Source organism: Passer domesticus, chromosome 8, assembly GCF_036417665.1.
Source record: "Passer domesticus isolate bPasDom1 chromosome 8, bPasDom1.hap1, whole genome shotgun sequence".
NCBI classification, from domain to species: domain Eukaryota; kingdom Metazoa; phylum Chordata; class Aves; order Passeriformes; family Passeridae; genus Passer; species Passer domesticus.
This window is the reverse complement of record NC_087481.1, coordinates 45120323-45134314: the sequence shown is the minus strand read 5'-3', so window position 1 is coordinate 45134314 and position 13992 is coordinate 45120323. Positions and strand designations below refer to the sequence as shown.

The 13992-nt window shown below is 41.1% G+C and overlaps 1 protein-coding gene across 6 annotated transcripts in view; it reads right to left on the bottom strand.

Moving 5' to 3' along the window:
• Positions 1-13992, bottom strand: part of ARMH3 (armadillo like helical domain containing 3) — a 122726-nt gene that overhangs the window by 89931 nt on the left and 18803 nt on the right. For all 6 annotated transcript variants that reach the window (XM_064431087.1, XM_064431090.1, XM_064431089.1 and 3 more), the window contains exons 12-16: positions 13751-13797; positions 13015-13090; positions 10341-10434; positions 5510-5611; positions 1014-1072 (exon numbers count right to left, since the gene is read on the bottom strand). In XM_064431087.1, coding sequence (XP_064287157.1) covers positions 1014-1072; positions 5510-5611; positions 10341-10434; positions 13015-13090; positions 13751-13797 — 378 coding nt within the window. The remainder of the gene's footprint in view (positions 1-1013; positions 1073-5509; positions 5612-10340; positions 10435-13014; positions 13091-13750; positions 13798-13992) is intronic.

Below are 13992 nucleotides of genomic sequence, written 5' to 3'. Positions count from 1 at the left end.
AGAGGTGGGTCTCCAGCACCAGTTCCGTGACTCTGTGGATATAAGTTTCTTCTGGCATTTTGATTCCAGAAGCTACTGCAGTACTAGCAGACAGGTTTATGACCTGTTCCACCCCTCAAACCAATCTCATCCCAAGACCACCTCTATATTAAAGAGACTTCTCCAGATAATGCCCAGCCAGAATAGGTAATAAATATACCCTCTCTTTAATATCAGAACCAAAGAATGCCCTTGTTATGCAGGAAGAGAATTTCTTATCTTGTGTTATCTATGCAGCCACCTGAAGAACAAGTGCCAAAACCATTTAATTAGAAAAATGTTAAATGTACATTATTCATTTTCAGGCTGCACCCTGAAGAAACATTATTACAGAATCCTTACACTGGCTATCAACCTCACTGCTTTTTAATCTTTAAGGATGAAAAGTCTTTACTTGCAAGCAAGCAAAATGGAAATGCCACACAAACACAACCACCATTCAGGACATCAGTCAGCCATCAGAACATAGTGTCCATCAGACAGGGCCACATTCAGCCAGGGCGGCTGACAGAACTCTGATGCTGCTTTCTCACCCTACTACCACATTTGCTACTTGTCTTGCTTGTAGGGACCTACAAACACATGACTTACTTTCAGACTTGTATCCTTCTTTGGCAGAAGGGATAGGGCACAGCCCGTGTTTAGGATGAACAGCACAGAGCTGAGAGCCATTAGCACATTACTCATCTAAAAGCCATGCCACAGGGTCACTCAAAAGCCAAGAGAGAAAAGGCTTAGGTTCACTCTTTTTTCTCCTCATCTCCAGAAGTTGGCTAACTCAAATAAGATGATCCAATTTTCAAGTTTCAAGTCAAGTTTAACAGTATTACATCAAGTATACTGGCAAACACTAAGCACCTGAGGACCTCACCACTCAGTACCACTGTGGATATTCAGCTCCTGCCCCACAGGAGGCAGGGGCATAGAGCCCAGTAACACTCCATCAGCTGAGCAGCTTCACATGAGAAACCTACCTCTGCTATGCATGTCAGGATAATGAGGCACAGCTTGCCACTGTGCAGCCGGTGCTCATCTGCAAGGAGAGAAAAGAGCTCCATGAGCCACACACACCCAGCAAGGCTGAAGAGCAAGAAAGCTGTTGCACCAAAAGAAAAGCCCAGCTTGGAGATTCTTCCTAGTCCCACTCCCTCCATGATAGCTAATAGTATTAAGCACTCACCTCCAGCCTGGACACTAAATCCCACCCATTTGTCACCAGTCTGCACCAACAGCAACGGCTCAGGTTTGAACTTCCAACAGCATTGGAACAATCTGCTGGGATTCTGTCTCATTCAGTTTTACTTCCACAGATATTCTAAATACTGCCCTTCTGTCACAGCAGAGACACACTGTTCCCTCTCTTAGACAAGGTGGAAAACAAAACATCACCTTTGCTGTAGGTTATGAAACAAGCAGCCAAGCTTTCACAGAGGCACAGCACTGAGTAGCAAAACAACTGCTGACATTATGCTCTAAGTTCCAAGTTTTAACCCCAATATAGAGAGACACGACCTACTTTGCTCTTTGCAAAACTATGAAAGAAGGGAGTCTGAAAAGACTTAGTATTTTAAGCCAAGAGTTTCACCCTGATCGTGTTCCACAACTTCTTATTCAACTCACAACTTTAAACAGCTTTTGCCTTGAATGACAGCTGGAGCAAAACAGAGAGACTAAGGCAGAAGAATGCAATTTTTATTTGGATTATTTAAAACTCCTCTCAATTTTAACCTTGAATATTAAAAAAAAACCCCAAGACACATATAGCCATGGAGTAACACAGGATAGAAGAAACCTCTGGTTCAATCCTTGCTCAGAGCAAGGCCAGATCATGCTGTGGAAGGTACTGTCCAATCAAGCCCATTTTAAAATCTTCATTCTATAAAACAATGTGCTTGGACCACACACCCCCAAAACCCACAAAAATAAACCAACAAAAAACAACACATTGATAACTAAATTCTGAGGAGGCTTCACATTGCACATTTCAGAGATTTCCAAAAGCTGCTCTAAAGCACAGGAGTGCTAAACACGCCACCCCAGACATCTGCCTTAGAGTCAAACTCAAAGGAGAGGGCTATCTGAAACAGTCAGACACACTTTCATATAAAGCACAAGACAGCATCAGCCAAATTCCTTCTTTGCAGGTGACTTTGACGAACACTTTGCTAGCTGGTGTGTATATGGTAATTAGAAAAACAGATAGAATGGGCTTAGCTAGCTCTTCTGTCTAGTTTGACATCTGTTTTGTTTTCTTTTCTATGCTGCTCAGGGACAGATATTTACTAACAAGATGTGCCCTGAAGTGTGCTGGTTTCATCTTGCAGCATTAAGATGAAGAGGAATTTCGGAATGGGAGAGTTAAAAGCCTCTCCCATCTCCTTACCTCAGCTAAAACCTTTAAGTGTGAAGTTTTGTACTTCAGCAAGAAGGAGAAATGACCTAGAATAAAACTGATACACAAGAGTCTTGTTATTTTTATATTGTAAAGCCTCCCTGTACATTTCTGTAGGTGCTGCTACCACTTCTCTCTCTGGGGATCATGCTGTAAAGGCTCCTGTTTCACACCATGGACTCTGCCCTCTGCCAGTGTATTTGTGAACATCAGACCATTTCCAGGAGCTATGGGGCAGCTGTGCAAGCAGTTACTTGCACACACAATTCACACTTTCACAGAAACCTTCATTAAAGCAACAAAGCAGACCACTTTCTACAGGGAGGCATATCAGTATGAAACCTGTTTTGCAGATGGGAGAAAATGACACAGAGGTTTTGTTTCTCCCAAGGCAGCTGCCTCTGACTGACACAAGGGAGGATAACAAGAGAAGGAAGTAGCAAACACAATCTATTAAATTATGCTCTCTGGGATAGGACCAAAACAAATGTCTAGTCCTGGATGTGGAACAAACCAGTTTCCCCTCTAAGTGTTCCCATCTGTCTCAAGACACGAGGAGTAAATTAGAATTATTAATCCTTCTTGTTACATTGGTGTCACATAGAAGCATAGAATCATTTAGGTTAGAACAGACCTCTAAGATCATGAAGTCCAATCATTAATCCAGCACATCATGCCCCTAACTGCCAAATTAAATACCTTCAGGGACTGTGACTCAAGCACTTCCCTGGGCAGTCTGTTCCATGCTTGATCTTATACAAGAAAAAAAATAAGGCAGTGCTTCATCTATAATCAAAACATAAGGTCAGGAACATACCCACTAGAATTATTAAGTATTGGTTTGGAAGGCACACTTTCTAAATGATCAGTCAGTGGAGCTCACTGCCATGAACTACTGTGGTGGGAAGGAGGTCTATCAGCTGCACAAATTTCAGACCTTATACAAGCTAGAACCAAAAGAAAGAAAAAAAGTAAGAAAGAAACATCAACTCCTGTCTCATAACACAATAAACTCATCTCTCACTGGCTTGTTTAGTAAGGAATCCCTTTCATTCTATCTGAAACGAATCCAGTCTGGTAGTTTCCAAGGCCCTGTGCAGCCTTTCCATATTACAGTGACTAATAAGGGCAGAAGTTAAACTGAAAAATATAAAATTGTTCCATCAGAGTCTTGGATCAGCAAGACAGACCCTGAGAAAAGCAAATGAGAATGAGCACATTAGAGAGCTGGTTAGCCCTCCTCACGTGTGCAATCTATTAAAATGACTGAGCCAAGATTGATGTGGTTTAGTTCAAAAGACAAAAGCAAGAGGAAACATGAAAGAAGACTTCAAATACATAAGGGATGACACATAGAAAAAAGAAATAATCCATTCTCAATATCTATCTTGGAGAAGATAACTAGTAATTAATTTAAATCACAGCAAAGAATTTAGGAAGCACTCGAGGTTTTCTCACAGTAAGGACAGTTAACACTGGAATGGATAGTCTGAAAATGCTGCTCCATTATCACAGTATCTTCATCCAACCTGTCAGCAAAACCTCTGAGAAAAGACACAGGTAAACCTGATTCTGCCTTGGTTCCAAGGAGTTGTGGTTTAACTCCAGACAGCAACTAAGTACCATGCAGCTGCTCAATCACTTGCAATGCTTCTCCTCTCCCCACAGTGGGGAGAAGAATTGGAAATAAAAGGTAAACCATGTGGGTTGAGATAAGAACAATTTAATAACTGAAATCTCATCATGATAATCATAATAATCATCAGCAGAGTGAGATTAGGTAACAGAACCAAAGAGAAACAAAGTGATGCACAATCAGTTCTTGATACAATTGCTCATTGCCTCCTGCCCATCCCAACCCCAAACAAGAATCATCTCCTTCTGGGTAACTCCTGCAGTTTATATACTGGGCATGACATTCTGTGGTGTGAAATATCCCTTTGGCCAGTTCAGGTCACCTATCCTGGCCCTGCTCCCTCCCTGATTTTTGTGCACCTCCTCGCTGGCAGAGCATGAGACACTGCAAAGTCCTTGACATAGGGTTAGCACTACTTAGCCAGAGCCAAAATATCAGTGTGTTATCAGTACCATTCTCATACTGAATCCAAAACCACAGCACTATACCAGATACTAAGAAGAAAATTAACTCTGTCCCAGCCAAAAGCAGACAGGGGTGCATGAAGTTCCTTTTGGCCCTAATTTCAGTTACAACTTTTTCTTCAACTAGCTTGCTTACTGAACAAGTGCCAGACAGCCAAATACAATTTCACTGCAAGCTAGCAGATAAATGGAAATTGTCTGCTCTCTTACTGAATGCTAAGCATTCATGAAATTCAGTAATTGATGTATCATAGCTCTGCAGACATCTTCATATTTCTATTGTTATATCTAACTTAACAGCGGAAGTCGGTAACAGCCTGAAATACGGTGCAAAGATCACTTGTTATGTTCACACTATGGTCCTGCCCTTATAACCACTGGGCAAAACAGCACCCTTGGGTACCCTGAGCAGGAGATTAAGCAATACTTCAGCTCCAGCAAGCTGAAATTAACCCCCCAGAACTACAGGAGAAACAAAAGGCACAACACAGACAGATACTTTCTCAAGCAAATTACTGCCAGTGCAGTCTAAGTTGCTGCTGCCCTATTTATAATAACAGAGCTACTTGTTTAAGCAAAGGACAAAGGAAGTATTTCCTTCTAATGCTGAGCTTTGCCCTCTGTGTCAGTTTCTAAGTGTTCTTAAAAATACAACTCTGGTCTCAGACTTCCTCTCTCTGACAGATAGTTGTGAATTAGATATACTCGCACCTACAGCACATACACAGGCTTGGTTATTAGGTATTATCATTTATTATTATATTCTTTCCATACCTGACATCTCTCCTGCCAGTATTAGGTCTCTCCTACTTTCATAAGTCTTATCTCACAATAATAAATCACTTAATTTTTTCAAAAGGTGGAATCTTCAATCTTTTTATAAAGAGACTCCACTTCTATTTCTGGAGTCACTAGGCATGTTCTTGTGCCCTTCTGACTTCAGAAGCACTGTTGGCTGCATCCACAGAATTCACTTACCTTTTGTGTCCTGCATCACAATTGAGCTGTACTTCAAGAAGGTTATCAGCAGGTTGCTCGTTTGCACATCAGCATCCAGAGGCAGCTCTGCAGAGCTTATAACTGGAACAAAGCAGATAAGACACATTTATCCTATACAAATACAAGAAATAACTATACAGAGAACTAAGACACAGACTGACAGGTCTGGGGTAGGATCAGCCTACCTGCAGGGCCACCTGACCTCCTCCTCCTCCTCCATCACCACCCAGGAAAGATTTTGTTATGAAGACTTGTACCACTCCCTCAGAAACCATTTCTCCTGCTCTAAGCACAGACTGTGGTACCCTGCAAAGTGACATCCTTCTCTGTCCTGCCCCTGCTCCTCCTCCCAGGGAAATGAGCCCCCTGTTTTAGCACTCATCAACATCCCCAGCACAGGGAAATCGGGATATTTGCCCTGGTATCTAATTAATTCTTACAAGCAACACAGATAACAGTCACACAATTCTCATTTTGTAAAAAGACATGCACAGGAAAGGCCCTTCTCTGTTTCAGCAATTTTGAAATGTTAGTTCCAAAAGGTCTGTGTCAATTCCATTCTTCCCTCTCAACAACAGTTGCTCTTGCAAGAGCAACACACAAGACATAACGTAACAATTATTGCAGGACCAAAGAGACAGAAAACGAAGGCACAAACAGAAGATTTATAAAAATCAAGAAGCAAAAGCAGTCACAGCTTGTGCTAGATACATCTCAACCCAGCAGGAAGCAGAAATGTACTTTCCACACCCGCAGCAGTTCATTGGCATTTCTCTATCACCAGCTGTACTTTTGACACCCTAACAGTGGACATCATCTGCCTCAGACTTTACAAGAAGCTATTTCATCTCCTCAGCTAATTGCACAACGTGCCTCCCCACTCATTCCCCCATTCCCCATCTGAAGCACTGAGTTTATGAGCTGTCAAGCCTCTATCATGTGACTGAGCCTGAGCTGTCCTAAAGAGCCATTCTCTGCCTTTCCATTTGGAAAGCTTTACAAGAAATATTGAAAGGGAGGAGAAAGATCAGTGGGAAACATGCATCATGCTTTTAGCTGCAGATCCTGCCAGATAAGTCTGATACCATTTAAGATAAAGTAGCTCAGAAAAAAAAATCTCCACACTGATGGAGCTAGCTTAGGAACACTTCAGTAAAGCACTTAATACAGTTATGTACAAAAAAAATTAAAAGTGAAGGAAATAGGTGGGAACTCAAAGAAATTTAAATTAAATTAAATTTCTTTTCTATTTCACATCAAAGATCTGGCAAACAAGATACAATTGGAGAAAATACTGGTGTGAGGCAAAATTACTGCTTGAATTCTGTAGACATCAGTTTAGGGAATAATTATTTTTTTCTGTGTGACCTGGATATAAGAAACAGTTGCTTGATAATGAACCTGCTAATGGCAGAAAGTTGGGATGTGTAAACACAGAGGAGTATCAGACTGCACATAAAGAATGGGATATAAACAAGAACAGATAATAAACACAAGATGAAATAAGCAATGCAAGCCATACGGTCAGGAATAAACAAAATACCATGATCAGATCACGAGGTGACAAGCTACCAACATGAAGGGCACAAGAGTGCAGTTCTACAACATATACCCAGAAATGCACTTCCAGCAGAGACACAAACACTGTAATGCCCTGCACAAGGTGCTGGTGAGGCCTTGTCTCAACCACTGTGCATAATTATGGACAAGCTGAGTCCAAAGAGGACAAACTTAAACTTGAACAAGTGTGAAGACAGGCTAGTATGTTGATCAGAAGAACAGAGTACCTTTCTTGTGCGACAGTAAAACACACAGGTCAGTAAACCAGCACGTGAAGAAGAGCAACCTTCCTTTCAAGGGAGGCCTAACACCATGACAAATGGGTATGAATTGACAAGAAATCCAGGCTGCAAAGTTGAATATTTCTAACCAAGGAACAAGATGCTGAAACTGCTCCCCAACAGAAATTATTGGGAAATAAATTTAACAGATTGAGTCGGAGCTTGATAAATTGAAGGGATTGCATGATGATATGCCTGCAAGCACAGGGCACTAGGCTCAAGAGTCAAGGAGACCTTTTCCAGCTCTATGCAACTGTCCTGACATGACAATAATGTGACTGTTCTGGCTGCCTAGGGGGTAAAACTCACAGGTTCTCACATCCAGGAGGTCATAGAGGGCTTGAATTATGATTGACCAAAGTCCCTCTCTTCTCATGCTATAAAAACAGCCTAAGACAGGGCTCCTTTTGCACTGGAAACAGATTTGCAAACCACTGTTACACACATCTTAAGTATTATACCATCTCTTCTCTGCCAATCCTCAGGAATGCTCAAGGCTTTCTCACCTTTTAGGAAAGAAAAAGGTGTTTATCATGAGATTGAACCTTGTAAGAAATGAGGAATTACATTTGATTGTTGGATGACTAGGGTTGGGGGCTCTGAGGGGAAATAATTTCATCCTGTACACAACTGTATTTTGGTTCAGAGATAAGTCTGCTTTAATACAAAACACCTTTCAAAATTCAAGGCTTGTATCTCATAACCCTGTAATGAGGCAAGTAAGGCTTCAACTGGGCAAGGGCAGCCACAGAAGGATGAAGGAGAAAAGCCAAGAGTAAAATGCAGGATTCTTTAAACTGTGCAGTGAGAGGCCCAGAGTACAGCTGAGGTTCTTATGGAACTCAGGATTACACTATCATCTTCAACACAAAACTGTAGCCCTTGGAAACAACAGGTCAAATACATCAATATAAATTCACTGTTCAAATCACATAAAAAAATAACAGGGCTTTTATGTTACAAAGGTTGCACATGCCCACCTGTGAGCTGGTTTAGTCCATTCAAAGACCTGGAGCTCCAGACACATTACTGATGTGCCATGTCTGTTGGCAAAGTCTGTGCAATGAGACTGGAAGCTTTCTCACTCCCAATATTATGAATAGCTCAAAGATTTAGCTAAAAGTCTGAAAAATGTATTTATATCCCCAGTGGATCCTTCTTGAGCTGTTACAATGAACGTAGTGAATGAATATTTAACAACAGTAAGCAAACTGACATTTAGATAACTATGGTGACAGGCACACTTGATTTACATATTATGGATAAACAGTTTCTAGCAAAAGCCTCATTTCTCAAAAAAAAAAAAAGGAAGAAATCACTCTGAAGCACACATCGCTGCTTATCTTGGTTCATGATACAGACCTTCTTTAACACACATTTTGAAACTTTACAAGGTCTTAATTTACACTATAGGTTAACAGCCAGAGAAATTTCAAACCAGAACATGAACCCTATTTTTATCCCAGACAGCATAAAACAAAAGCACCTGAAATACATAGATGGATTTCTACACGTTAATGTAACTTCAAAACAGTTCAACTACACATTATTTTATTGCAGTAAAGAGAAAGCAATCCTATCATTCAAAAGCCAAAAAGCCTCTTGCTAACTGCCAGCCATAGGCAAATTTTACAGCTGAGTTGCAAGACCTCAGTAAATGAGGAAAATTCTGACATCTCTTTAAAACAGCAGTACTCAAGCACCATCAAGCTAAACCAAGCCAAGGGCCACAAAAAAAAAATCACATTGTAGGGATCAACAAGGTGACAGCAGATAAAAATAAAGCAAGCTTCCCAATGCAATTGCTGCACATAAAGATCAGATCCTTTTCTTAAATTTTGTAACCACAGAAGCCACAAGAAGCCTCAAACTTCTTAAGATCACTGCCTCTGCTGAAAGCAGGATGGAGGTTTTGTTTTGATTTTGTCTTGTGGTAAATGAAAATATAAAGAAAAAAAGTGCAATCAAGCTGTAGATGTAGGTAAGCACAAATTCTGTCAGTTGTGTAACATGGTGTGGGGGTGGATACATTTGCAATGAACACATTGAACAGAAGCCCACAAAATGCCCATCCCTCCACATTTCATGTTATATGCACACAAAGACACAGGGGACTCTTTATCTGAAGCTTTTGTTATCCATGGCAACCAGACAGAATTCATCCATGAGGAGGATCATCCTTAACTAGGGTATCAAATGACCTGAATAGCTGATATAACTGAGTAACCCAGGCTGCTTTTCCCCAGAAATATTTCCAAACTGTGCTCTATTCAAATTGACTCTGTTCCTTCATTAAACACTCTTCAACTCAGATGCCATTAAAGTACATGAAAACAGCCATTTCATTTCTTCTCTTCAACTAGGCTATATCTACCCATACCTTAAAATGAAAGGGTTTTATTTGAGATGATTTCAAAGCATATTTATGTGGACACATAACATCTCATTTAGAAAAGAGATCTCAGGTTAAGCAGTCCTTCACAAAGCCTATCAAAGAAAAGGCAATAAGAGGGAGGAATACTTCCACACCCAGACTGAATTCAAATCCCAATTAATTCAAAGCTGAGGACAAGTGCATTAACGACAAGCAGGAATCCACAGCGATTCTCTGTAAATCTGTTCCAATGACAAATAATCCCAGGCAAAGGACCCAACACCAGTAATATTCATAAGTAAATGCCTACACAGAATAACTAATGGGCTGGGTGTACTTTCATGCAAATATTGGGGCAGTACTATTTTCAGAATGAATATCAGCATAATTTAATTGAGCAATACACAAGGCAAAATAAAAATAAATTTGAGTCAAATAATCTTGCCCGTGTTTAGCAAGGCATATTGCTCCAGGAAAGGACCACCAAGTTACATCTGCTCCAGACAGACCTCATTAGTTGCAATCTCCAGAAAATAGTTTTCTAGTTATTTAACAGTTTAAATAATTTTTCCTCAGGAGATCATTGCATTTTTACCATCTGAAGAAGGCGGGGTGGTTCCAAGTGGAGTGACAGGTGTTGTTGGAACTGGGCTTGTTGGTGATGTCATCAGGCCCATTTCAGGATGGCTCTAAGAGAAAACATAAATGCACAGGTCAACTGCTTCCCCAGGCACTAGAAACACAGACCACTGCTTGTACAATAGACATGACTAAAGTCTCAAGAAATTTCAACATCTTCTCCAAAGGGCCAGGCCATGCTTGCTGACCTTGGATGTCCAACTGTACATCAATTTCTCTACTCCACAAAACACAAAAATACATCAGAAACTGGTGGCTCTCCCCAGCAGACAGAAAAAATCCCCTTCCCTAATGTAGAATGGGAGAAGATTTGCAAAAGCCTACAATGTTAATAGCTTCTAATTCCCCCTAAAACAATGCAATGATGTGCATTTGAAGGCTTTCCCCATGATCCTTTTACTTCTATTTCTAAGAACCAATTCTCCTTGCTCCTGTCCCCCACCTGTTCATATTCAAACATAATGGCAATTTATTACTTTCCTGTCTCACTGTAAAGCCCTGCAGGAAAGACACTGCAGGAAAACAGTGCATAACATAAATAATACTATCATTATTGATCCTCTCAGCTTCCATCAGCCAGTCACTCTCCCCATTTCATCTTTGCTAATAGTTGCCTGCCTAATTACTGCTTTGACTTCACTCTTTGCAGGCTTCCGGACCCATCCACACTGGTGAGAGTGTAGGCAATCTGCCATGCTATTTTTGAGTCTGGCTGCCAAGCAAAGTGTCCATTTCATAGGGCAAATTTTACATAAATGTATCATCTGCCTTAATATATCATCACAATTTCAAAATAAAAGGAAGATACAGAACTGCTGATGTGATGTTAGTTTGTTCCATAGGATTCTTCATAAGTGGCTATCCTCCATGCTGCTTTTCAATATCTCATTTTATGAGCAACTATAAATACATATATTTTATGGGAAGCACAGGCACACATATTACAACTCAAAAACAATTTACATCCCTACAGCTACCAACTTAAACTTAAAATACCATTTTTTACTGAAAGACTTACATAAGCCAGATTTCCTTAGACAGATTTTGGGGGCTTACCTTCTTTCTCCAGAACAGTGACTGGCAGATGAGAGACAAGAGTGCCACCCAGCAGCAAACCCGAGCACCCACAGCTGGTGAGCACACATTTAACACTCCAGATACCCACACAACTGAACCCCTGCTCTCCCCATGTGCCACACAGCAGCAGGAAGCCATTCATGCAGCACCAAGCAATGGACACCAACTTAGGCAAGAGCATTCATCAGCTTTTATGAGGTTTTTTCAATATGACATGACCTACCTTGCCCTCTCTTAAATGAAGGATTACAGACAATCCACCCAAGAGTATGTTTCCAATTCAACCCACTGATCAGTGGCTGCTTCAACTTCTTTCACAAGTAACTAGTCTATCCTTTTATTTTTAAGAGCTTTTACTCTAGCTGATCTTTTTCTGCTCTGCTCTTTTCCCTGCCAAATGCCTCTCTTCCCCAAGGAGTATCTTGTCCACAGAAAGGCCTGAGCTGGTATGACACAGAATTGAAAGAGCAGAAATCTCTGAGAAGTGGTAGGGATGAATAACCTGGGAAAAGACAAGCAGGGAACTTCACAAATTAACCATCCATGAAAGAGAGGCTTTCTTCAGAGGCTGTAGATCTGCTTATCAGACCTTTTCCATCACCACTACTGTCAGGAGTCCCCAAAGGTCTCCTCTATCATGCCAAGTGTCCAGCCTGCAATCTATGGCTGCACTCTGAGGACCTGAACAAACTGGGGAAAGGTGTTAACTGTTTTGTTGATGTTGTTTTTCTCACAGATTACAAGCAGTATCTACAGACCAAAATTAAAAGCCTGAACCTGAAGGTCTTCCTAAACACATCAGGCTACCCTTTCAGCACAATCACTGCATCAGACAGGCTCATTATCTGCCTCCCAGCAGCAACCACCTCCCCAGATTCACACAGCATTTAGAAAAGCATCCAGAGACTTGTGATCAGAGCAGCCTCTCAGAAGGCTGTTTCTCCACCATAAAAATCCCAAGGACAAATGCTGTGCTCCAACAACTGGTTCCCACACAAAAGGGGCTGGGCTCTTCAAGGAAGTCTGAACACAAAATAGTATTTGAAGCAACAACTGTCACATGTCAATTGGTCCCTAAATGAAGAATACCCAACAGACAACAACACACAGTCCATGCACGCACACACAGGACAATCCATCCAGTTTGGGAGCTGAATCAGCCTCTTTCTCTCAACCCTAACTTAACAAAACTCCAATTTACTCTGAGAGCTACAGCAACTGCTTTGCTCACTCCATCCTCCCCCTGAGTGAGCTATGAATAGGGCACAGAAGGCACTCCATGCAGCCCTTCCCATTTAGTGGCAAAAATTAATCATTCCAACATGAACTGTGACCTCAAAACTCAAACTCATTTACTGTCAAGGCAGGAAATATATAATAAAAATTCTTCCCCTGGTCCTGGCCTGCTTCTGCTCTTTCATGCTGATCCTATGATAAGTACATAAGGGAAAAAAAAAAAAAAGAAACTATCTTTTCACCAATTCCATTTCTGGCTCTCTGATTTCAAAGACATTCACTACAAAGAAATGGGGAAACATTCCACTGAAACTCACTTGTGCCAGAACTGTGATGAAATTCCTGTTTAAGTGAACAGCTTCATAGAGGGCCAGAAGGATTGCTTCATTTGTTCTGTGGGAAGGATGCAGACAAAGGCACAGTTAGTGATCAGAATACCAGGAGACAAGTTCTTCAGAAGCATGGCCTATCTGAAAAAAGAATTTTTTTTCAACTATGGAAAACTCTGCCTCTGTAATCCAGCTGCTCTTCCAACTATTAGTAGTACTAATTACAGTACTAGTAGTAGCAATCCACAAAATTAGCTATTTTTAGAGCACATGTACAAGTTTTGTTGCCTTCTCACTGAAGGTGTCCCCTAGTTGCTCAGTGTTTTCCATTAAAGCCCTCTCTTTTAAGAGCAGATGGTCCTAAAAACACTAAAATCCCTCACATTTATCACTTGCCCCCTTGATTTAGAAAGTATTTTGGTGAGGGCCAGAGTGCACAACCTTTGCTTCTGATGTGCCACCTGTGACACACCTATTATATTTCATAAACACCTCATAAAAACCACTGGAGTTTTTTTTTACAGACTTCATTACAAGCAATTCAGCTGCATCTCCTCCTGCTGCACCCTCTTCACGGAAGGGCAAATCACAGTTTGCAGGGTGTGGTACCACTTCAGTGACAGGAGAACCTGCTCCTCTAGTTTGCTTTGTGACATGGAATAGCTCCGTGAAGGAAGGGATGGCATTGACCACTCCACTGTGTAAATAACAGCTGTGCACTTACTGGACAGAGATCTTCTCATCAGCATCTGCTATGAACATGCTGCCCACCTATGGAAAGAGAGAGCATTGCACAGCAGGAATTTGGGAAAGCTACTAGACAGCAGGAGACAACACATGGATAAAAACACATTTTATTTTGCTGTACTGTCACTGACCAATGCTTCACCTGTCAAATCACAAAAAACAACAAAAAAAAAGACTGGATCTTGAATTCCAGCCTGGATTAGTTTGCCATTCTTTAAG